This window comes from Xyrauchen texanus, chromosome 25 (assembly GCF_025860055.1).
Source record: "Xyrauchen texanus isolate HMW12.3.18 chromosome 25, RBS_HiC_50CHRs, whole genome shotgun sequence".
Classification (NCBI taxonomy): Eukaryota; Metazoa; Chordata; class Actinopteri; order Cypriniformes; family Catostomidae; genus Xyrauchen; species Xyrauchen texanus.
The window spans coordinates 40,524,565-40,550,768 of record NC_068300.1 but is presented as its reverse complement, the minus strand read 5'-3'; the positions used below and the strand labels follow the sequence as shown (position 1 = coordinate 40,550,768).

Sequence of the window (26,204 nt, the reverse complement as noted above, 5' to 3'; positions counted from 1 at the left end):
TAACTATTATTGATTAGCTAAGTTTTACTATAAAATGCTATTACATACTGATTAGTTAACACATCTTCCTTAGTAGTTAATAGTAGTGACTTAAGTGTGAATGAAGAATGACCTATTAGTTCTGCAGTAATTCCTTATTAGTTATGCATTATGTAAGATACAGTATTCTAAAGTGTTACCAATTATACACACATCAATAGATGGTCCTTATACTAAGACCCAAAGTTTCCCCCAATACTTAGTGCAGGTTGCCAGCTTCAACAGGGCCAGAACCTGTGGCAACCTACGATAGGCGCAACATCAGGACCAATAGTACCTTTTTCACACTCAGGGTTTTGGAATGCGGAAGTAAGATTTTGCAGAGAAAACTTCGACAGCGGTGAATGGGAGATTACAGCAAATATTATTTTCACTTACCCGTTTGCTCTAAGACCAAAAGACAAAATCCACTAATACATTTCAATGACTTTCCAGAAGAGGAAAAAAAGAGAGTAATGGAATTAGACTGTAAAGAGGAAGAAGATGCCAAATTTCCTGTCACTCAGCAGCTTTAATAGAAACTCCCTCACAACTGTGGTAGGCCTAATTATTTTTTTCCTAATTCCAGGGTAATATAACACAAAGCATAATGTTATAAATCTAAATCTAAAAATGAAAAAGTGTGTTAGATTTACGCTGCTAAATAAGGCGGAAACGCCTCATCACAATCCGTGAAAAAGGTCTTGTCCTCTCTTCACAGTAGGCCTATAGATGTTTACAGAATAAAAGAGAAAGTTTTATAAGGATTGCTGGGGCAGATTTAAATTTGTATTTCAGAAATCCTTTGAATTAATTGATATATTTATATTATAATATATGTTGGTATGTATGTTGTATGTATATTTTTGGTATTCTGTCACCAAAATAAATTCCTTGTGTGTGTGTAAGCAAACTTTGCAATAAAGCTCATTCTGATTCTGATACTTTATTGTGTACAAGTGTAGGCTATGGCTGAGTTTGAAATGGGATACTACCCATACAACTCTAACTACTTCTAGGTGACCAGACGTCCCCATTTTCCAGTTTTTGGTGGTCTGTCCCCGACTGAAGCTGTGCCCGGAAATGTCCCCGTTTTTCCAGAGTTCAAGACACCGTTCATAGTGAACTATTACTATGCAAGAAAGCCCGAGCAGCAAAGCCTATAGTGTACTGTTTATTTTGAACAGTAGAGGGGGCTGCTCACTGTAGCAGCTTCAATGAATTTGTCTTTATTTACTGATTACTTGGTCAAGCCAGTTTTGCCATTAAAGGGTAACTAAACACCTGCTCAGAGTCTGACTCCACCCACTAGAAATATTTGAAAATGCTGGAAAAGTGGGTAGACCCCGGCGGGGATAGAGGGAACGAACCGAGTGCGGGGCTGAGCGGGGGGAGCACCTGAGACTCGTAGTGACGGATTAATTGACAGCTGCTGTCAGACACTATGTTATTATTATTCCTCACACGGTCGCAAGACGACATGTACATGAATCTGGCGTGGTGAGCTGGAACCTGCTTACGTCAGCTGTCACCGCTTACGTCACGAAGTACCGCAAAAGCCAATAGGAAAATTCAACTGCAGTAGCCACCGTTCAACCTGAAGAGGGCAGCAGTCAGAAATTTTTACACCATATATTGTAGAATTAAAACACTTTATACACAAATGTCAAAAAAATTACTTGAATCAATGACCAGTACTAATAAAGCCCCATGCTAACAGATCATTAACTAAAAAAAGTTGGTTTAGGGTTTAGTTACCCTTTAAGAACTGGACCAGGCAGTTGAAGAGAATTATCATCATTGTTATAAGCTTCAAAGTAAGGCACATACTAGTTATTTAAGTTATCAAGTTATATTGTTATGTATTTTATAACAGGTTCTGAATTTGGCAGGATTGTATTGAAAGATTGGCCTTCATAATGCAGGATTTCCCACACAGACTGCACAAGATCATCCTGGTCAAAATTAGTCAAATTAATCCCTGCAGATGAACAAATAAAATCAACAATTTTATCTTTAATCAGTGTGTATTGTGTATATCAGCGCAATTGGCCCACCATCCTCTCTCACCCCTCTTGAAAAAGTAATATCACACACTGACTAAAGAAAGCACCTTCTCACATATATACTCATTTGTTGTTTTAACATATACCCAAAATAAATGTAAAATAAGAATATGACATTAATAACATGGAAAAATAAAAATGTATAATAACATACCTGCAAAGAAATGTAGTAGAGTAATTCAGTATATTACAGCATTTATTACATCACATCTTGCAGGGAAATGAGTGAAAAGGAGCACTATAACACTTTATCAAAATAAAAGGTGGTAATTAAGAAAAACAGGTTCATATGAGATACGCAAACAGTTAGGTAAAATAGCATTATTATTATTATACAATATTGAATATCTTTGTTATATGATAAAATGTTTACATTTCTTCACTGTATTTCATGAAATGATGAAGATGCTCAAAGGGCAGGACCCCTGGGCTGTGGAGTCAGCTGCAATAGTTCCTCAGTTTACACATGTGTTAGTTCACTTTTATGCCACAATGTCATCTGTACAGCATAGAAAATAATGAACTCATTGAAGATGAAACAGAAGAGCATTAAAAATTATCAACTTTACCTCCATGTTTGAAATTCATTGAGACAAAGGCTACAGTATTCAATACAGCGTGATACACCACATCATAAAAAGTATTTACATGATTTGTTAAGTTTATATTTTTGCCAGATCAACTTAGATTTACTAATTTGTTCACATAATATAATGTGTTTTTATTGAGGAAAATAATGGCACAATGGCAATGCACTGATATAATGGAAAAAATTATTCCACTACTTGTTAGTTTACTAGACCTTTTTATTTCAAATTATTTATTTATCAAATTTTATTTTAAATGAACTCTTCAGTGTTTAAATGAACTCTTCAGTTTTTAAACTTTAAAAATACTTTTTAAAGTTTAACCAAAATAATTTCTTACAGTGCATAGTACAGCACATTAGCACATTCACCATGGCCAAATACATCAAATCCGATTTGTCCCCCTTTTTAATAAGTAACATTAAATATTCAATGACCTATTAACCACTGACCTTAAAATGTCCCCATTTTTTATTTCAGAAATCTGGTCACCTTAGTGTACAGGGTTGGGAGGGTTACTTTTAAAATTAGTAATGTATTCTAATTGTATGAAATGTATTCCACTACAGATTACAGAATACATGCTGTAAAATATAATTTGTAACTAATTCTGTAAGATTACTCAAGGTCAGTAATGTATTCTAAATACTTTGGATTACTTCTTCAGCACAGGTAGATTTGTTCACTTGTTTTGACTATAAAAACTCTGTAAGACAAAATACACATGTTAAAAATACATTCTCTGAAAAACCTAAATATCTTATGCAGTGTTGTTTATAAAACAAGATCAATCAAATTGATCTTGTTTTAAGGATTTTTTGATATTTTTACAGGAAAACAATTGATTGCATCATTTATATGTATAAATGTTTTCCATCTGAAAGGACTGAATATTAAATGAAACAAATGACAATAAAATGCAACGTAATCTCTTCAGTAATCAAAATACTTTTTAATGTAACTGTATTCTAAATACCAATGATTTAAATTGTAACTGTAGTGGAATACTGTTACTTATATTTTTTATTTTAAATATGTACTCCCGTTACATGTATTCTGTTACTCCCCAACCCTGAGTATGGCAGAAATGTATGAGTAGTATGGTAGTATGTAGTTCCTGAGACTTGACTGCAGCTCAGCGGAGGAGCTTTCTGAGCTGACATGACTGCCCAGGAGGAACACCAGCATTAAACTCATGTGAAACAGTTATTAGAAAGCTACATATGCCTATATGAAGCCCGATACAGTGAGAGGGCTGGGTTTATTTATCAAAAGAATTAAACAAAAACAATATTAATAGTAATAATAATACATCATTATTAATAATATTTATAGCAATCAATTACAATATACAGTTTTTCAGACAATAAGTTAGATTAAATTTGACATTTAGAAATATTTATTTTAGAGGTTAAGAGTATATCATTCATCTAAGACAGAAGAGAAAAATAATAGGAAGCCATCAAATTTAATAATTTATTTAACAGACAAATAATTATTAAGAATATAATAACATTTTTAATTTTCAACAGTGTAATAATTATTAAAATATTATTATTTACAATTAATTGTGTTACATAAATTATAAATGTACCTGTAAATATTTATACTAGTAATATTTACTTTGAAACTTGTACATTTAGAGCATGTTAAATGGATAGTTCAACCAAAAATAAAAATGCTCTCATCATGCCATCCCAGATGTGATTGACTTTCTTCTGTTGAATACAAACAAAGATTTTTAGTAGAATATTTCAGCTCTGTAGGTCCATACAATACAAGTGAATCATGACAAGAACTCCAAAAGCTTTAATCAGCATAAACGTAATCCATCAGACTCCAGTGGTTTAATCAATGTCTTTTGAAACGATCCAGTTGGTCTTGTGTGAGAACAGACCAAAATGTAACTACTTTTTGTCCTGAAGGTTCTGAGTGCACACAGTGCATTTTAGATGTATTATAGGAACTGAAACTGAAATATCAAAGTTCCACCAAATATACACACCTTTGGTAAACTTTATGCCATTGGCATTAACACATGATTGAAAACACGAAAAATTAAAAAGTAAAAATCCCATTTATTTATCCCATACATTAATTGTTTTTCAACGATAATTTATAAAACTTTAAAGATATACCTACCACAAGCTACGAGGTTGTTCATCAATAGTATATGTTTCTGTAAAAGCCTTCATTTTCAACTTCATTGTTTTAAAATCATGTTTGATAGCGGAATTCATGGTACACAACTACATTACCCATGGTACAGCAGAGAAAGATCCACAAATCAGGATTGTAGTCTGTGCTCTTATGAAAGTCGTTAAAGTACACAGCAATGTACCTTTGTCTTTATATCTGATATCTGTGATGTTGTGATTCACCTCAGAGCTGGTTGGTTGGTTTCATGACCAAGTTAAATATAGGTGATATAATAAGCAAGATAAAATTCTGCTATTAATATGCAATTAATATGATCTCTCTTTTAAAACACAATATGATGGTTAAGATTGTGTGGTAACACTTTACAGTAAGTATGCATTCAGTAATATGAACTAACAATCAACAATATATTTTTTACAGCATTTATTAATCTTAGTTAATAAAAATACAATTGTTCATGTTAGTTCATATGCACTAACACTAAAATATACAGATTTAAAAAATGTGTTACTCTATGCTGAAATCAACATGAACTAAGATTAACAAATGCTGTAAAATTATGGTTAATTTTTTAGTTCATGTTAACTAATGTTGTTTATGTCAACAAATGGAACCTTATGGTAAAGCATTACCGATGGTGTTTTTTAGGAGTTTTAGCCAACTCAAAGCTGAATGTAAAACACCTTATATAACACCCTGTCATGATAAAGTTTAACTAGTGGGGCAGGACAACCAACCAATGACTTCAACACTGCAACAGGTTTTAAATGCTTGGAATCATTTGTGTAAATAGTGAAAAGCCAATTTTCTTTTTGTATGTTAATGTTAAAAGTTTTATTTTAAGATATTTTATTTGCATTCTTTCAAATTGCATTTATTCTTTCCCATGTGCAGTTCGCAATGTGCTCTTTTAGAAAATGTTGTTTCACCGGTGGTACATTTCTGTATTATGAACAAATAAACAAAATGTCTCACACTGGGGTTAAGCAAAAGGTTTAATTAAAGGACAAACATTCAAAAAGCATCACACAGACTTGCATAAATACATATATGAATAACATTCTATATTAAAAAAAACTATATCTCAACATAAAGGCAAGCATCAGAAAAGTAAATACTACATGTAATATGTACAAGCATGGTTGAAAATAATTTAATATGTTTTGTGTATCTGTTGTAATATTTGAAAAGGCTTTGGTTCATCTTTTAATTTCACAGGCGGTTCTTTTAAATATCTGAATGTATATGCTAATCAGACTCTGTCCAAATATCATTGTAAAACGTTTGTATTTTGTGAATTTAACTACTTATAGTATTTTGAATATATATATATATATATATATATATATATATATATAATAAATAAATGTATGTATATACACACACACACACACAAAATAATGAACAATTAAGCCACATCATAAACACCACAGTTGTCCGTTAGAGTCTCTTATGTGAAGAACAAAGAAAAAGAAAGAAAGAGAGGGTGTGAGAAATTTGTCAAATTCCACAAGTCAAAATGAAAAACAAAGACATATAATTCAGGTTTTCATTGTTTAAATTACTTTGTTTTAACCCCAAATGAAATAGCACACCACTGCAAATTAAAAAGTATCCCACTACACGTTTTTGTTTTAATGGTGTTGATCATTTGCATCTCACTTTACAACCCCTAAAATGGTAGAAATGTTCCCCCACACAGTATAAAAATAATAAACCAATAAAACAGGAAAATATTTATATGCTCTAAATAATGTTCATCTCTTAAGTTTTTCCAACTTTATAAAAATAGTTTAAAAATCTGACATATTCAGTACTGAATTACTCTATATAATCAACACATTTTATTTTTGTCTTTAGTTTGCTGAACATCAGACAGCAATACGATTCTTCTGTAAATGTGTGTGTGTGCGTGTGTGTGTGTGAGTGCGAGTCTGTGTGTGGGGTTTCATTCAAATGTCCAAGATAACATATTAAAGAAGAACCAGCACCAACTTGAATCTCAGGAATCAGATTTGCATTAAACCAAAGTTTAATGTTTTTTTATTACATGGAAAATGCATCCGTAAGGGCATTTAGACAAAACATTTGATGTACTACCTTTTATAGCCCAAATGGCATACTTTTAAAACCCTGAATTGAGAACAAGCAAGGTGGTGAATCACACAAAACCTGTCACAAACATGTACAGGTATTATTTCAAGTAAAAAAAATAACTAAAAATAAATCTCAAAAAATAAATTATATTTAATATTTGGAGTAAATCGAGCTTCTTCGGGTGCAGTGTGACATATTTTCATGGCAATACATCGGACGCAAGTGTATAAATGCATGTGAAAACGCTTACAAAGGCATTACGAAATGATTGAAATTGGCAGTTTGCATCTTGCTTTCAAAAGAAACTTAAAGCCAGAACATTTTAACAGACATGTTATAGTGCCTATAGTATTATTTCTGCTATTAAGCAACAAACCGTACAGTGAGACGATTCTTCCATAGATCGCAACATGCACACATGTGCACAGCCATTCCAACTCCCCTCACCCACAGGCAAATAAACTCATAACAGGGACATCAACAGTGCTTTAACTGAGAAGACTGCAGCTTCTACTGTTCTTATCTTAAGGACACTTAAAGAATATGGTTTCATGTGAACTGCTGCAGCAGCCCCATTCATGTTGATAGACACAGACAGGCATGGACATCAAAGTTATAGATACATAAAGTGATACATAACAGAGAAAAGACCACCCAAACTAGAGGAGGAAGGTCACAGATGTGTGTAGTAAAACAGCTCATGTTCCATTATCTTTCACATAGGAACAGCTTTTCAGAGTTTCATAAACGTATAACTTTCAGAAACAGCAAACAATCTCTCTCCTTGATTGAAAACGTTTCACTAATTTCAATGTTTTTTTTTTTTTTCTAAAAGGCTGGCTTCCTTTGCATGAAAAATAAAATCTGCCATTACACAACAATTAGCTCCAATACTCTATCACATATTTACAATTGAAAACAACAGTGATATCACTATCGATGCATATGGATTATATCAGTAAAACATGGTAGCCATGATAAGCACCAAACATTTCAATGGTCCTCCATTACCATGTGAACCCCTTTGAGGGGTAAAATGCAAAGAAAAAAAGAAAAAAGGGGGGCATATTTACCCTTAAAGAAACTCATCATGCACTGCATCATCCAGGCCTGCAGGGGGAGCCCTTATACAACCAAATCTACTGTGACCACTGTTGCTAAAGAAAAGATTTTCCTCACATTCAAACACTTATATGAAGACCCTAAATTACATTGTCCTAAATTTTTCATCCAAGCATGCAGGGGGAGGGAGTCTTTACAACCTGCTTTACCTCTAAAATTCTTTCCGTCAAAAGGTTCTCCTCAAACAGCATTGAAATGCAATCGAACACCAAAACAAGACCATAAATCAAGGCATCACCCAAGCCTATTAGTTATACCGCAACCAGTCGCTAAACTTTGCCGCCAAAAGATTGGCCATTGTACAAAGTGGCCTCAGTTTTTTCCTGGGAGGCAGCACACTAATCCTAAACATATGGAGCCTGTAAAGCAGAGTATCTTGCAACAAACAACCAGAGGCACCTTTCTCCCAACACGCCAAGATTCTCCTTAAATGGCATTCAAGCACAATCAAACACTGAAATTATACTCTAAAATCATGTATCTGCTTCATCCAAGCCTGCAGGGGTAGCCTTAATGCACTTAGCTCTACCACGACCGCTGTCACAGCAAACCATGTCGTCTAAACATTTTCCTCAAACAGCATTCAAATGCAATCGAACACCAAAACAAGACTCTAAATTAAGTTGTTGGCATCATCTAAACCTGCAGGGGGAGCTCTGGTCAAATTAGCTCTACTGTGGCCAAGGTCACTAAAAACTATGCCAGCAAAAGATTCTCCTCAGTTCAAACACATTTGAACACTGAAAACAAACCCTAAAATGGTTGCTCTTACTCTCGATTTCTAAACAAAAAATTACACATCTGAGGTAATTTAAAAGCTATATAAAAACACAACAGATTTGTATAGCAGTTTTTAACAGTCCTTTGCCACCTCAGCTCCTTTTTATTGACGTAATATTTTCTAACAGAGCTTCATAGTAGCGTAAAGGACTGAGGGCCTAAAGGTTGGCAATGAAAAAAGGACACTTTTCAAAATGCTTCCAATCACACAAAGTGTTTCATACAAAGCATATGCCGGCATAAATTTGTAAGCATCAGGGCTGAGTTTTCAGGGTATAAAATGGTTCTGAACACATTCCTTACAAAAACATTGTGACAAACTTGCCTCCCACTCATTATTTTAACATGCAAATGAGCTTGAGATTCACCGCAAATGTTTGCAGCTCTTCACAGGTAGTGGTGAACCAGCAGCAAACCTTTGGCGACAATGAAGAGCTTACTGCAAAGCTCATTTGGATGGGAAAATATTGATTGGGAATTTGCAGCAAGTTTGCCAGAACTCTCGATTTTTGTAAGGGAATTCAGTTAGTGAACGTGGAATGCCCTTATATCATGCACCAGCAACACAGTGCAACATCCTCTTTTGAGCAATAATTTCTTTGTAGCATTCTCTGCAAATCATAAAAGCTTCTGAAAACCTCCCATTCTTACTAGAAGTCATGAGATAATGGATATCATGAATATAAATTTATAGTGCTTTTTAAAGATGCAAACAGGAAAAACAGGAGAAAATTAAAGGTTGAACCATGCTGTACAACTAAGTTCCTTAGTTTGTTCCTGTGGTTCTTTGCTTTGTAAACATATCTGTTTCACGGAGTTCAGAGTAGAAACACAGCATCACATTTCGGGCACCTGCTGACTCTCTTTGCTCTTATGAGGATTTAGATTTTCTTGCTCTTGGTGATGTCTTGTAATCTGGTTTAATGACTCCATTGACTGAACCTGTCAGTAAGAAAAGCTTTGTTAAAGACAACTTTTTAAAATATATATTTCTTTAGTGTAATAACTGTAAACACATGAACGAGGCATATCTGAACGAGGTACAATGCGATAGATTTAAATGGAAGAGATCGCTTGTTGATTTTACTTTTGGTCCTAACCAGATGGGAATTTCGATTACTTGGTTTACATTGAGTGCAACTGTCAGGATTCTGAAATCCATTCATTTCCTCCATAGGTAAATTCATCTTTAATGCTAACCCATAAACCTTTATAGACAAGCCTACCATGAGCTCCAAGATTTTTTAATCGATTGTGTATGCTTCTGTTTAAGCTATCATTCCACAAATTTCAACTTTTTTAAATATCATGATTAATAGCAGATTTCCTGGTGAGGAACTACATTACCCATGATCCTGAAGAGAAAGAACCACCAATCAGAGAATTGTAGTAAAGCGCATCAAAAGAGCTCTGCAACGACCGCCAACTCCCATGAATCACTGTGACTGAGGCAATCGAGTTGGTCTCCCAACACTCTCAAACTACTGATATATCTGAATATTTTGCACAAAAATTTTAATATACTGTTTCAATCAACCACTTTAATTCAATAATTTTGTATTTTCAAAAGTTTTGAATTTTCATTGGATTGTTCATTCCTTATTGAAAGACATTAAAGGGTCACAGCACCCCCGTTTCAGCACAGTTGACCACATTTTTAAAAGATGCACTAAAAGTGGGCGTGATCCGCAGCGTAGTGAGGGGAAAAGGTGGAGTGAACCCAACAACTGCCTGATCCAGTCAATCAGTTTTATTTGAATAACGCAGTTTAAAGCATCAAAGATTCTTATAAGTGCTCGTAACAGAATGGTACAAATAAATTATACACCGTTTTTTTAAGCTCAAAATACATGACTTGCACTGGTATTTTATATCTGTAATTTAAGATGCAAATAAAAGCAAAGCCATGTACTCTGTATTGAAAATATGTTAATGTTTTTACATTTTAATAACTTTTGACTTCTTCCAAGATGATGATTTACTTAGATAAGTGCTTTGATCGGTTAACACACTTACATTAGGGATGGATGGATGGATCATGGATGGATAGCGTTTGTGTCTGGGACAATCAATGTATACTGCATCTCTAACGAGTTCCAGTCAGATACACAGCATATCACCACACATCTCAAAACACTCATGCGAGCTGCGCAAACTTTTAAAAGATGTTGCCTTTCAATGAAAGCCTGTCCTGTTTCTCTGTCAGCAGCGCTGGTGGGAATTGCGTCACAGTACTACAGTGGGTATCTATTCAGAATAGGCTTTCTGCCACCATGATCACCGCATGAATGAGTCATTAGCAGCTCTAAACCACTAAGAGGCAATATAACCACAGAACTTCAGCAGGCCAGAGCTGAATGCCTCAGAACTCCAATGTACCCAATGTAATGACCATTCAGTTGGAGGCGGTAAGGGCAAGTTTAACTTGTTTTGCCAACCGCCACAAAAAAATGTAAGAAAATTCTGGGTAAATGTTGCAGTGGAGACACATGATAACTTGACTACAGCATTCAGTGTACACGAGGATGTCTGTGCATTCATATTTCATTAGAAATAATTTTTATACATATGCACAGACATTATGAGCGAGCATCATTAGACCACATATTCAAACAATTGTGACTTCCAAAAACTGTTAAGTCTCTATAACCTGTGCTTTTTTTAATTTGCCGATAGGCTAGCCCATGTTTTCTATTTTTAACAAGGACCATCAAATGTGAATTAATTTATATGTATATCATTGTTATGTTATATTCTCCTGGTAATACAAAACAAAAGAAAAGGTGAACAGAATAATTATTTATGGGAGCAGAACACTTATCAAACAAAATATAAAATATTTGAATAAGAATCGCAATTTTCTGTTACATGAATTGGGGTGAAAATGACTACTGTGACCACATTATTTGTATAATATTTGTCTCAATACATGAGTTCATAGTTTTTCATTATAACCAGAAAAGCTATGCATTTCAAACCAGTAGGTTATGAGCTTTGTTATTCATTATCTGTCATAGTATTTTATTATTAGTTAATATGTGCTATTAACCAATGTTGCCCAAAGCTTAACAATATTGATAATTTTTCTGTAATATTTGTTTTCAGATTTAACCCCAATAGTCTTTTGGCAACATAGAAATGCACAATAAAGAGTGTCGAGCGTGTCGCTCCAATGGTGTGGAGCGTAACGTCGGTGTGCCATGTCTGTACAACCAGGATTCGATTCTGCGTTTGGTGCATAATTATTTCCATTCTGTTTCTAGACTACACTCTTAATTTTTTCTTTATTACGATTTATAATAAATAATAAATAATGTAAAGGTAGTTTTACTGTAGTAATATTGTAGTAACCAAGTTTTTTGGGCAGAAAACAGATTTGACAATGGTGTTTTTACAGTAATATGGTGTTAATATAGTAACTATGTTTAATTTTGTGGTTACAATTATTTTACTCAGTATACCATGGTGATACAATGCTTATTTTATCTGTAGAGGATGTCAGGACAAATCTGTGTTCCAATCGGTTTAGTGCATTATTTAGGACTTTAGAATATTTTTAGCACAACGGGGGGAGGTGGTGTTAAAAAAACAAAACAAAATGTAGCTGAAAAAGGTGCAGTGGGGACTCACATGGGCAAGGCTATATCAAACATGATCGATTAGATTAGCAGCATACACTGATCAGCCACAACATTAAAATCACTGACAGGTGAAGTGAATAACATTTATTATCTCATTACACTGGCTTCTATCAAGGGGTGGGATATATTAGGCAGCAAGTGAACAGTCAGCTTTTGAATTTCATGTGTTGGAAGCAGGAAAAATGGGCAAGCAAAAGGATCTGAGTGACTCTGACAAGGGCCAAATTGTAATGGCTAGACAACTGGGTCAGAGCATCTCCAAATCGGCAGGTTTTGTGGGGTGTTCCCGGAACGCAGTGGTTAGTACCTACCAAAAGGACAACCGGTGAACAGGCAACAGGGTCATGGGCATCCAAGGCTCACTGATGCACGTGGGGAACAAAGGCTAGACCGTCTGGTCCGATCAAACAGAAGAGCTACTGTAGCACAAATTGATGAAAAACGTAATGCTGGTCATGGTATAAAGGTGTTAGGACACGGTGCATCGCAGCTTGCTGCATATGGGGCTGCATAGCCGCAGACTGGTCAGAGTGCCATTCTGACCCCTGTCAACTGTAGAAAGCGCCTACAATGGGCACGTGAGCATCAGAACTGGACCATGGAGCAACTGAAGAAGGTGGCCTGGTCTGATGGATCATGTTTTTTTTTTTTAGATCATGTAGCCGGCCATTCATACAATGTCATAATCTAACAAGACCATCATATTTTGAACGTAAAGCAAGTGTTAAAATGGCATTAACATTGCTTGATAATGTGTGCCATTTCACCCCGAATAAAGAAACCTAATTTTAACAAAGATGTAACTACTGTTATCACCGCCTAATAGCTCAAACTGCTAATGCTGTGTGAAGTTGCACTGACCTTATTGTTTTTAAACTAGATCGAATCTCCTGACTCTGTATTTTTTTTTGTGTCATTCTGCGTGTCAACCTAATTATACCACTTAATTTCATCAGTACACGAATGCCAACATTATGTAGTAAGTTTTATTCAGAACTCAGCCCCAGTTAAATCGTAACACCAGAGGAAACCCATACAACGATGTTCCACACTATTGTGAACTACACTCACGGTATTGTAGGCTACTGTATAATTTAATTAAGTTGAATAATAAACTTTATCATGTTATCATGAACGCTGCTGCCCTATGGGACTGTATCGGCAATGATTTTACCTTTAAAACACAATCGAGTTACACGCCCTTACCCACCCCATCACACTTCTAACAAGTTTAGTCCAACACTGCCGACTAGCCGAGTCAATTATAACTCCATTAATTAAACGCACACCATTAATTAAACGCATTGTTGTTGTTTTTCATTAGGGATAACAAATGAAATTATGAATGTTTGTAATTTATTTTAGCTTTGATTTTCGGGAAGATAATTAAATAGCAACAGTTTTAATTTATTGAAAAAGGCTGACAATCGAGCATTTTTTTCTGCATATCAATCCATGAGCTTACTAAGCTATAACTTTAATGCTGCAATTAATTTTGCATTGTTAGATCACCTTCTACTCAAAACGTAAAAGTACAACACAAATCATAATATTTACAATTTAAACATAATAACTCTCACTTTCTTCACACTATTAAACAATGGTGACAAAAGTGTCCCTTTGCACCTCCTGGCAGTGATTTGGTGAATGTGTCTCATGTGTGACAATTTATAGTTTTCACGTGGCTCTACTCCCCGTGGTAGTAAGGCTCATTTTGGTTGCTTACCCACTGTATCAACTCTCTCAACTGACTGATTGAGAGTTTGGAAATTCAATGGAAAACCTAAACCCAGTACGTCACGACCTGTAATGTTGACTCGATGTTCATTTCAAACCTGAAAGATCGCTAAATTAACCCTTTCCCTCTTGAAATTAAAAATAACGAATGTTAATATTCTCTTCCCTTGTGTGCAAGACATATATACCGATTAACATCTAAAAAAATATGTTGTAGTGTTTCATGACCCTTTAAGAACACAGTAATTTACCTTTGTCCAATTTTCAAATATTTTTGCTTTAAATTATGATTCACCATGGAGCTGTTTGGTTCATGGCTTCATTCTCTTCTGTGAAGTATTTTATGAAAACCCTATGGAAAGAATGAATGGGAAAACTACTTCCAGAAACAAAAATGGCTGATGTAAAGTGGGTGGCTACTATTTCTGTAGCATTGTGCCGAGTAGTCCTTCCCACTTTTAAATCTCATTGGTCCAGCTTATAATTGGCTGCATTTGTCACGTCACACAACACTTGCGCTTCTTGTCGCATCGCATCTGATTAGGACACAGTTTAACTTTTCACACACGGAGGATATAATGTTATCTTTCTAAAATTATTTACATTTAAATGCAAAAATTAAAACGTTCTGAAGAGACTCACCCCGAGTGTCCTTCTTGCTGGGTCTGCTTTTTGGGCTGACGGCTTTCTTCTTGCTAGCCTGGATTTGAGTTTGTTCTCTCCACTTCTTTAGCTGGAAATTGATAAATTTCCACATCATCCAGGCCTGGGTCAGGCAGATGGCTGACAGGCAGGTCATCCTGAGAGAAGAGAGCCCATCAAATTATACATATTTCTGTTTATTCATATCTGTCTAAAGTAGGGATGTTCAAAGTACTGGCACTAAAATAAAAAAAGATTTAACGACACCAGTGTTTCTGCAGTACAGTAGTAGAGTACTGCCTCAATTGGAGCCTACTCACACACAGTTGCTCACATGTTTATTTCAGTGCATGCGCTGTTACTCCTTTTACACCAAAATGGTGCTGATTTTGGTGTCAGAGCTGGTGCTTGACCAGAGGAAGTGAGAAGTGATCAGAAGAGGAGCGGTCGCACCTCACAGTAAATTAAATTGAATGTACTTTTTATTTTTTTATTATGGTTCTTTTTTTTTTTTTTACTTACAGTATTTTGATATTTAATTTTAAATAAGCTAAAAGGCGTGCGTTTAGCATATTACCCATTTTTGCAATGATATCAAAACAGGTGTTGAGAATTGTGAAATTTTACTGGTATTGGTCCGGACTACAAAACTTTTGATATTGTGACAACCCTAGACTAAATCATAGAAGAACAAATAGCCCAAACTATGCAAAACAATATTAGAAGAATATTTTTTTAAAGTTATATTAGCAAAATATGCCTCATTTGAATCACTGAGGCTAGCAATTGGACAAGGGCTTTTCAAACTGTGGTTAACGCCGGGTTATCGTATGTTTAACCCCTGCTTATGTAACGTTTCACACTTGTATTTTTGAAAGGTTGTTCGCACCGCTTTTAACCGGGGATACGAAACCCTGCTCATGAGTTAGCACTGCATTGCTGTGCCAAATGTATACAGTTGGAAACAAGGTGGTGTCAGAATGTTACAGAAAGTTGAGCAACACTCAATCAATCATATAATGCCTCAGTACTTACTTCATTTAATATTCACACGGCGTTTACATTCTCCTTCTGAGGGAAACCGATAAGATAAAGATGTCAAATGTGATAACAGGTGTGATGAGACAGTATTCCTTTTGTGTGCATTTCGTGCCATATTTCAGAATATGAAAGGCAAACAAAGTTGATTTACTTGCCAACATTTCGACAGCAGAGCAGCTCCATTGACAGGTTGAGTGTCCGTCGAGAGACGCATTCATCCAATCATTGTTATTGACACCGCAAATATGCAAAAAAGGACGTTAACCCGGGGTTTACGAATGTACAGTGTGAAACCTTAACATCTTTACAGATCAAACGAAGTCTTTGGCCGTTGTGTCTTATTCTCTTAGATTCTCACAGCATAAGCAATGCGTTTCGAATACAGTTTCGTTAAGAGCCAGGTATTTTCCTTGCAATGGAGTGCAACCGTCTGGTTCCAGAAGAAAAAAATCCCATTAATTTCTTGTATAGACTAATTGATTTTCAACACTAACTTATAAACCTTCAAAAGGTTGTTCATCAATGGTATATGCTTCCATTGAAGCCATCAGTCTGGGTTATTTCAACTTCATTGTTTAAATATAGTCTTTGAGGAATTCCTGCTGAACCACTAGATTAACCATGTTCTAGCTAATCAGAGAACCACAGCCAACAAAGCCTGCGATATAAGTCCGGATGTGACTGCCCACTCCCATGACGCAAACGAGTCAGTCTCCTTGCATTCTCAAACTACTTGTATATTAGTGTTTATCAGAATATTTTTATCAACAAACGTACAACCTAAAATCAATTTATACATTTCCATATTTTTATATTCGAATACGTCATTTGCAATGATTATGGGATTGTAGTTTGTGCCCTCATGAAAGATGGTAAGTGCACAGACTTGTACCTTTGTCTTTTTGTCAGATTTTCAAATACTTTTTTGCCTTAAAACAAAGTCTGTGATGTTGTGATTCACCTTGGAGCTGGTTGGTTTGGTTCGTGACTCTTTAATGGAGGATTTGAATGAAAAGTGTACGGAAGAAATAAATGGGAAAAATACTTACGGCACCCAAACTGCTGAAAAAGTGGGCGGGCAATATTGCGCTCTATAAACAATATAACACAGGGTTGTTTTGCTTATATTTTGCTTATAAGAACTAACATACGAGACCATATTACTCCCGTTTTGGAGTCTTTGCACTGGCTTCCCATTAGGTTTAGGGTGGATTTCAAAATTTTGATGCTTGCTTACAAGGCACTGCATGGTTTGGCACCTCAATATTTGACAGAGCTTTTAACTCCATATACTCCAAAACGTGATCTTCGTTCTTCAGATACTGGTCTTTTAACTGTTCCCTCAACCCGTTTGAGATTAATGGGAGATAGGGCTTTTTCTTCATTAGCTCCAAAACTTTGGAACTCTCTACCGATTGAGATCAGGCAAGCCAAATCTTTTGGAATCTTTAAATCTCAGCTTAAAACTAATTTTTTTAGGTTAGCTTTTAATTGATTTATTGTCTTTTATGCTTGTTGTTTTTTATGTTTATTTTACTGTGTTTTATGTCTATTTTGTGTGTTGTATCTTTGCTATTTTAATTGTTTTTGTACATCGCTTTGAGATGTACATTTAAAGGCGCTATAGAAAATAAAGGTTATTATTATTATTATTAATTATATTATATATATATGGAACTCTTTTGTGGACTTAGGAGATTTAGAAATCTGGTGATTTGAAATCTGTAGCTGTTTTCCCCTAACTGAATAAAGTCTTTAATTGCAAATATAATTAGATTTGTGGTCTTTAGTTTTCAACTGTTGACAGCACTACTGTGAATAGTGTTTAATAACAAGCTTGACTTCACATACCACAATGCAACAACATAACAGCACAGTAAGGTACAGATAATCAAAACTACAAATACTAAAATACAAAACTAGATTAAGAAAATAAAACAACAACACTAGTATCGGATTGGGATTGGCCAATACCGAGAGTTCAGGTACTGAAGGCTTGTAGTGTGCGCACGTCAGTGGCATGGCCAGACTAATCGCAGGCGCTATGACACATTTCAAACCTGCTTGAAATCTGGCCAATGAGTGCGTCTTGACAAATGAGAGACAGGCTAGAAGCAACAGCTAATCAAAAACAGAGAGACAGCAAGAGGAGCGCAATGCATTGAGAATCAGAAAAAAATTATAATACAAAAATAAAATAAAAGATACGTTTGTGAATGAATTTCGGGAGTGTATATTTAAGATGCGTTTTGGACGATCCGTTTGATTCGCTGCCGGTTACATGCAGATTTTAAAGGAAATAATTGTCCGATCTGAAAATGTAAAAAATGACATACATGTACATGCACAAGAACTTCCCAAATCTTCTTCAGTATGCCTGATATCAACATGCACTGACACAGATGAGAAGCATCTAACAGTTAATACAGGTGTTCCACTAAAATAACTCTAAACGTCAAACACTTTTTTCTTCTTTTACATTTTGCTATTTATTATTATGCAGTAAAACACTAACATAATAATAATAATGAGTATTCCAGAGATACTTGTAATAAAATATCGTAAGGCAACCAAACATGTTAGTGTTCCCATCTGACTAACCTGACTGTAAGCACGTTGAAGTTTCCTTCTGCTAAGGAGAATCCCTTATTATCTGTGCGGGACAGGCCGAAACCGAACGTCAGAACTGAGACGGTGAGTGTCAGAAGACGAGTGATGACAAACAGAAGAGCCCAGAGCGTGAACCTGAGAGAGAAACACAGGGCCATTTACTCATCACCTCAAAAATTATCTCTGCAGAGGAAGTCCAACAGAGTGGGGAAATGACTTGGGCACTTTATGGCCAAAAGTATGTGGAACACCCCCTTCTAAATAATGGATTTGGCTATTCCAGTAATTACAATGAGGACAAGTTCTAGATAATTAGTGCTTCTAAATTGAAATAAAAAGTGTTTTTGGAGACCCTTTTCTGTTCCAGCATGACAATGCAACTCTGCACAAAGAGAGGTCCAAATAGAAATAACTGGGGATGTAGAACGTTTATTGTGGCTCAAAATGTGTAGTCTGTAATGAATATGGAATAGAAAGCATAAATATCAGAAAACACAAAATACCCACATTAACTAAATTTATGTCAGTTATTGTACCATACAACAACCGTATACATCAGTAACATTTAAACAGCTAAAAATATTCCAGGATGTCCAAACCTGTTAATAAAGCTAAACTCGAATATTCAACATGACCAAATGTCCGTAAATAATAGTAACATCATACAGAAGTTATATCACTTTGCAGTAATGATTTTGGTCAGCTAAAATGCTGGAAAATAAAGTCCTGACCATGTATATGCAGAATGATTTGAGGGCTGAAGATAGGAAGTGAACAAACCCCTTCTGCTTGTTTTCATCACTGAAGTAGAAGAGTCGTGAGGCATGAAACAGCAGCTCCACCAGGTAATGTGGCACCAGAAGAACTAGACCCAGACGGTGGAGACTGATAGAAAACACACAAGACATCATGAGTTATGCTCACTCTTCAATAATTCACACGCACATGTCCATAAACTTTTTCTTTATGATTTAGGCCCCCTACGTAGATGGAGCCATTGTTGGCGCACTCATTTTCCAGGTAAATAGCTATGACTTGATGATCAATTTTAAAAACTGTGAATGAATCATACATTGTGATATACTAACTAACAGTGGTGGCTGCTGGTCTTTCAAAGAGGGGAAGCTCATTTTCGGCCTACACTATAAACTTATTTACCCTATTTTTTGCACTAAATCAATCTTAGGTGTTGATCTGCCCTGCTATTTAATTCTAAATTTTTCCTCGTAAGGAAGACTTTCAAATGGCTTCACCAAAATCAGGTCGACAATATTAGCACCGTCTGCCATCGTGCGCAGTTTCACCCGTACGACGCTAGCCTAGCCTACTGTATGAATGAATGAACGAACGAACGAACGAACGCTCTAAAACAAAATATATTAAACTTGGTAAAACTGAAACAAGGAATGTGGTGTATAATTGTGTGAAATGTATTATGCAAATTGACTAGCAATTTCGCCAAACAAATATAAAGAAATAGGTTGCAGCAGTTTGTATTTCGACTACACTTGAGAAATCCATGATGGGACTGAGCCGAAATAGCTTCAGTGACTTCTTATAGTACAGATTCGCTGTCAATCAAAAGGAGATGCAGTCTTTCGACAGATCCTCCAATCATCACGCTGAAGCCCGAGTCCGGGCAAGCCCACTCCTCATTCACCCCCAGAGACGCTGAGCGTCCGTGGGCGGGACATAATCGCAGCATTTATCCAATGACCGTCTATTTTCGAAGCACTGAAAAAAACTGTTCAGAGCAGCCCCGTTGAAGTCAATGGACGCTCGGCTTCAACAGGGAAATGCACTGACGCTACGGGAATGTATGAGAAGTAAATCGAGTCAGCCGACCTGCTATATGTAATGTAGCTGATTCTGAACGAACTCGTCTTCGAGATGAACGTGTTCTAACGCATTTTTAGTCAATAAATTGTTTACACAATAGTACATATTTGACCATTATTTTTTTTGACATTATAGGGGAAGCTGAGCTTCCCTTGCAGTCTTAAAGAAATCCCCACTGCTAACTAACATGTGAGACCTAAATGGATAGTTCAACCAAAAATGAAAATTGTCCCATCATTTACCCTCATGCAGTCCCAGATGTGTATGTCTTTCTTCTGCTGAACTCAAATCAAGATTGTTAGAAGAATATTTCAGCTCTGTATGTCCATTTAATGCAAGTGGATGGTGACCAGAACTTTGAAGGTAAAAAAGCATATAAAGGCAGAATAAAAGTAATCCATAAGACTCCAGAGGTTAAATCTTTAGAAGCAATAAGATAGGTGTGGGTGAAAAACAGATCAATATTTAAGTCCCTTTTACTATAAATTCTCCTCCCTGCCCAGTAGGTGGCGATATGTACGAAGAATGTGAATTGCCAAAAACAAAAGAAGAATGTGAAAGTAAAAATGGACATTGATTGTAAAAAGGATGTATTGATTTGTGTCATAGCAGCACCTATCATATCGCTTCTGAATATATGGATATGGATTATTGGTTTTATGTGCTTTTTTGGACCTTCAAAGTTCTGTCCGCCATTCACTTGCATTGTATGGACCTACAGAGCTGAAAAATTATTCTAAAAAGTGTTCAGCAGAAGAAATAAAGTCATACACATCTGGGATGGCATGAGGGTTAGTAAATAATGAACTTTCATTTCTGGGTGAACTGTGCCTTTAAGGTCTTTTCTTTCAATCCACCATTTACAGTTACAATTAATTCAGTAGTTTTATTTATTTATTTACGTATTTATTTCATTATGACAGGTCTATTGTAAATGCTTCTGTTTCATTATCTTATATCACACAAAAATATTCATCACAACTTATATTAACAGCACAAAATGTAAATAAAAAGTAAAAAGTGAATTTATGTGAATTTGAGAATTTCTTTATGGTATGCCACCCTTTTGATTTAATGACAGCATTCACTCGAGCTGAATGCTGAAAAACAGCAAATGAAATAATATCACCCATCTTTTTTTATCCCCTTTACTCCCAAATTTGGAATGCCTAATTCCCACTACTTAGTAGTTCCTCGTGCTTGCGCGGTTCTCAATCGGGGTGTTGGAGGACAAATCTCAGTTGCCTCCGCTTCTCAGACCGTCAATCCGTGCGACTATCGCGTGACTCATTGTGCATGAAACCGCGGAGACTCACAGCATGTGGAGGCTGTGATCCACGCACAATTTACCATGTGCCCCATTGAGAGCGAGAACCACTAATCACGACCACAAGGAGGTTACCCCATGTGACTCTACCCTCCCTAGCAACCGGGCCAATTTGGTTGACTGACTGGAGTCACTCAGCACACCCTGGATTTGAATTTTCAAATATTATAGCAGATATATTATATATATATATATATATATAAAAAAAATAGCAGATTAATTTGTCTTGCTGATTTATTGGTCATATGATTCACCCTGAAATAAGAAAAAACTCACTTGAGGACATAGGCACCAGCAATGTGAAAGGTATAAAGGCAAATGTAGTACAACTGGCGAGGAATATCTTCCTAAAATCAAGAACAAACAAGAAATATCTTTTTTAATTATGAATAGCATCTCAAGAACCATATAGACTAGTATAGAAAAACGAATCTTTCCATTCAAAATGCATGTGGCCTTACCTTTCGTACTTTCTGAAAATACAGTTCAGGAAGTGCATGGAACCAGTAAGCTATCTGACAGATATAGAAAAACTTCACCTGGAAACTAAGAGACAGAATGAGGGTTGTAGGTCAGTTTTTGAGCATAGATAGTGCATATAATGTGTTGTGACAAATATTTAACAGACCACGACAAGTAGAATATCAAAACAAAATCCACAAAAGGAGGTAGATCCTTTTCCTATTTGGCTCCTAAACTATGGAATAATCTTCCGAAGATGGTTTGGGACGCTCTCTTTATGTCTAGATTAAAGACAGGCTTACCAAATTGTAATAATATATCCATTAACATAGAGTTAATCAGGTCTGCCTGAATCCAAAAACACTTCTCATATTCTATAATCCAATTTTAAAGTGAATGGCATCTACACAAATATAATTCTATTTTTTCCCTGTCTTAACCTTGGGAAATATATCTTGAGGTTACCAGAGCCTGCCAGATCCACCTCTGGTCCTGCATGATGTCCTACTCCCTTTACTGCACGTTGCTGAGTGATGGTGAATATCTGCAGCCTGTGCCAGCCTGATATCACTTCAGTCTACTATGATGGACTTCACAGAAGATGAAATGATGCAAACTCCAACCGTCAGACATGTGATACGTCGTCGCTGGACACTGCACTGAAATGAATCTGTCACAAGCTTACAGTCGAACTGCAGTGCACCTTACGGTCTTCTGCCTGCATCACCTTGGTCTAAGGATGGACTACACTCTTAAAATGGAATACATAGATAATACATTAATTGCAAACTAAAGCCTTCATCAAAAAAAAAAAAAAAGACAATGCATCTGTTCGCACTTCCGCAGTTAATTAAGAATGTAAATTCTATGACTTTAGTCATTAATCCTTCAGTTAATACAAATCTTTGTTTAAACACGGTCTCTTCACACTTACTTAGTTTACTAATTTAAACAATGACTTGTACTACACATAAATAACTAATATTGGTATTACATTCATGCTGTTTAGCCAGAGGGGAATTTTCAACCTTTTCTGTGTACATTTTTTGCAATGATTTGTTTTGTGACAATTTTAGTGGGATGTTGCAATGAGCCAAATCACACATTTTTGTTGTAGCTAGATGTTTTATGTAGGTTTGAATGAATCTTTCATCAAATAATGTGTGAAAATGTGGAACAGAAACATAATAATTAGCCTAAATCATAAGAAAGCCAGGACTTTCCTTTATACTTTTGTGTTTATAACTCAAAATGTGTCTCTTGGTCAAAGTAACTCAAAATGATAGGTCTCATATGTTACTCACAAACAATTATGTTAAAAATGTTTAAGCAAAAATTGTAGATTTGCTGGGTCTCAGGAGTTCATGGTAAAATCTTGGCTACTGCTAGAATAAAGCAAATAATCAGTGTTATTTTTATTCTTTTTACTCAACAGCCCACTATTCTCAGGTTGAGGTAAGTTAGTTTAAGTATTTGAGAATTTGAGTATTATTCGGGGTGGGTGGGGGGTGGCCTGGGTAGCGAAAATGTGAAGAAGAAAACACCTATTAATAAAAAGCTAATTGTACAATATTTGTAAAAAAAAATAATTAAAAACAACAAAATTGAAAACAAAAAGACACATTTGCTGGATTTGAAAAAAACAAACACTGGATTTTGTGGCAAGCGTAAGTAATAACGAAGAAAAGCATACACACAACTCACAATATATAAGTAATGGTTACTGTCCAGTTATTTACTAATACTATATTTTTGATCCAAAGATGCCAGTGGACTACAGAGCAGTTATAAACGCAAACAGCATCCATTCATTCATGCCACAACATTTGAAAGGTAATGCTTTCCTTTTTTCTTTTCTTTATTTCTTTACTCATTTGTCTTTATTTATTCATTTATTTATTTTGTAATGCAGACATGTCAAATGTCTCTTAAAATGTCAAACTGAAAGCCATCTACTAGCTATCTCAAAGCTGAATGGGACAGTCATTACAATTAAAGCAAACATTCAAAACCATCAATGTATTATAAATACAATATTAAAACAAGGGAAGGACGTATTATCTCCAAGTAAAAAAGTTAAGTTACAACTGTCTGGAATACTCAATTCTGATTGGTCAGTTTTGGCATTTAATGACAAATATTTCTGTGCTCAGATAGATATTTGACCAGTAAACATGGTATTGTGGATAACCTTAAACACCTAACAAGTTGATCAGAACTTGGTGTTTCAGGAGAATGCACAGTCTCTCTCTTCTCATATCATAATTTCTACTCAAATCAGTGTTTCATGTCTGTTACATGTAACCATATAATAATATCTGGCTGACTGTACTGTATCCCTCCAAGATCCCGATGTGAAGCAGAGAAGTCCTGATCATCCTGTGGGAGATTATTTTGCAATAATGACTGTAAGTGGGATGGTTATGAGGGAGACAATCATAACAAAATGTTTATTTTGTTGCACCAAGAATGCAATTGTAGAGTCAGGAACATAGTTCAGGTGCTGATCAACGCCAAAGTAGTTTTTTTTACATTATTATGAAAATATGAACTTGTTTGTCTTTCATTATATTAAAAAGAGGTAATTTGCTTTTCATTACTCTGTTAGACAATCATGTCAAATTGGTATTGTAAAATTCTCACATGGAGCCTATAAATAAATGTGCAATATATATTGTGATCTGCCAATATCTATTATATTTAGGTCCTAAATGGGGTAACCTCCTCGTGTTTGTAATTAGTGATTCTCACTCTCAATGGGGCGCATGGCAAGTTGTGCGTGGATTGCAGAGAGTAGCACGAGCCTCCACATGCTGGTAGTCTCCGCGGTGTCATGCACAAAGAGTCACGTGATAAGATGCACGGGTTGAAGGTCTCAAAAGCGGAGGCAACTGAGATTTGTCCTCCTCCACCCGGATTGAGCAGTGTAATCGCGCCACCACGAGGACCAATATCTAAGATCAACAGGGCCATTCAGAGGCAATGGAATCATGACATATATTGGAAGATAATATTGTAAGTAAAGCCAAAGTATTTCAATTTAAATATATACAATTGAAGTCAGAAGTTTACATACACCTCAGCTAAATACATTTAAACAATTTTTCACAATTCCTGACATTTAATCACAGAAAACTTTCCCTGTCTTATGCCAGATATGATAACTACTTTATTTTACGAATGTGAAATGTCAGAATAATAGTAGAGATAATGATTTATTTCAGCTTTTATTTCTTTCATCACATTCCCAGTGGGTCAGAAGGTAGCATTGCTTTTAAATTGTTTAACTTGGGTCAAACATTTTGGGTAGCCTTCCACAAGCTTCTCAAGTCAAGTGGTTGATAAGTTGCTGGAATTTTGGCCCATTCCTCCAGACAGAACTGGTGTAACTGAATCAGGTTTATAGGACTCTGAGCTCGCACACGCCTTTTCAAATCTGCACACAAATTTTCAATCGGATTGAGGTCAGGGCTTTGTGATGGCCACTCCAATACTTTGACTTTGTTGACCTTTAGCCATTTTGCCACAACTACGGAGATAAGCTTGGGATCATTGTCCATTTGGAAGACCCATTTGCGACCGAGCTTTAACTTCCTGGCTGATGTCTTAAGATATTGCTTCAATATATCCACATAATTTTCCTTCCTCATAATGCCATCTATTTTGTGATGTGTACCAGTCCCTCCTGCAGAAAAGCACCCCCACAGCATGATGCAGTCACCCCCATGCTTCACAGTTGGGATGGTGTTCTTCAACTCGCAAGCCTCGCCCTTTTTCCTCCAAACATTACAATGGCTGATTTATTTAGATTTTCCCATGATGTCAAGCAAAGAGGCACGGTGTTTGAAGGTAGGCCTTAAAGTACATCCACAGGTGAACCTCCAATTCAGTACACCTCCTATAAGAAGCCAATTATCCAAAAACTTGGCATCATTTTCTGGAATTTGCAAACTGCTTAAAGGCACAGTAAACTTGGTGTATATACATTTCTGACTCACTGGAATTGTGATATAGTCAATTACAATTTAAACTATCTGTCTGTAAACAATTGTTGGAAAAATTACTCATGTCACTC

At 35.7% G+C, this 26,204-nt stretch overlaps 1 protein-coding gene across 1 annotated transcript in view; it reads right to left on the bottom strand.

Moving 5' to 3' along the window:
- Positions 1–5,814: 5,814 nt before the first annotated feature.
- The window catches only part of LOC127618997 (translocating chain-associated membrane protein 1-like), a 34,041-nt gene continuing 13,651 nt past the window's right edge, over positions 5,815–26,204 (bottom strand). The window contains exons 6-11 of the mRNA XM_052091714.1: positions 22,129–22,213; positions 21,944–22,014; positions 19,282–19,386; positions 18,493–18,636; positions 14,851–15,008; positions 5,815–9,772 (exon numbers count right to left, since the gene is read on the bottom strand). Coding sequence (XP_051947674.1) covers positions 9,702–9,772; positions 14,851–15,008; positions 18,493–18,636; positions 19,282–19,386; positions 21,944–22,014; positions 22,129–22,213 — 634 coding nt within the window. The 3' untranslated portion in view covers positions 5,815–9,701. The remainder of the gene's footprint in view (positions 9,773–14,850; positions 15,009–18,492; positions 18,637–19,281; positions 19,387–21,943; positions 22,015–22,128; positions 22,214–26,204) is intronic.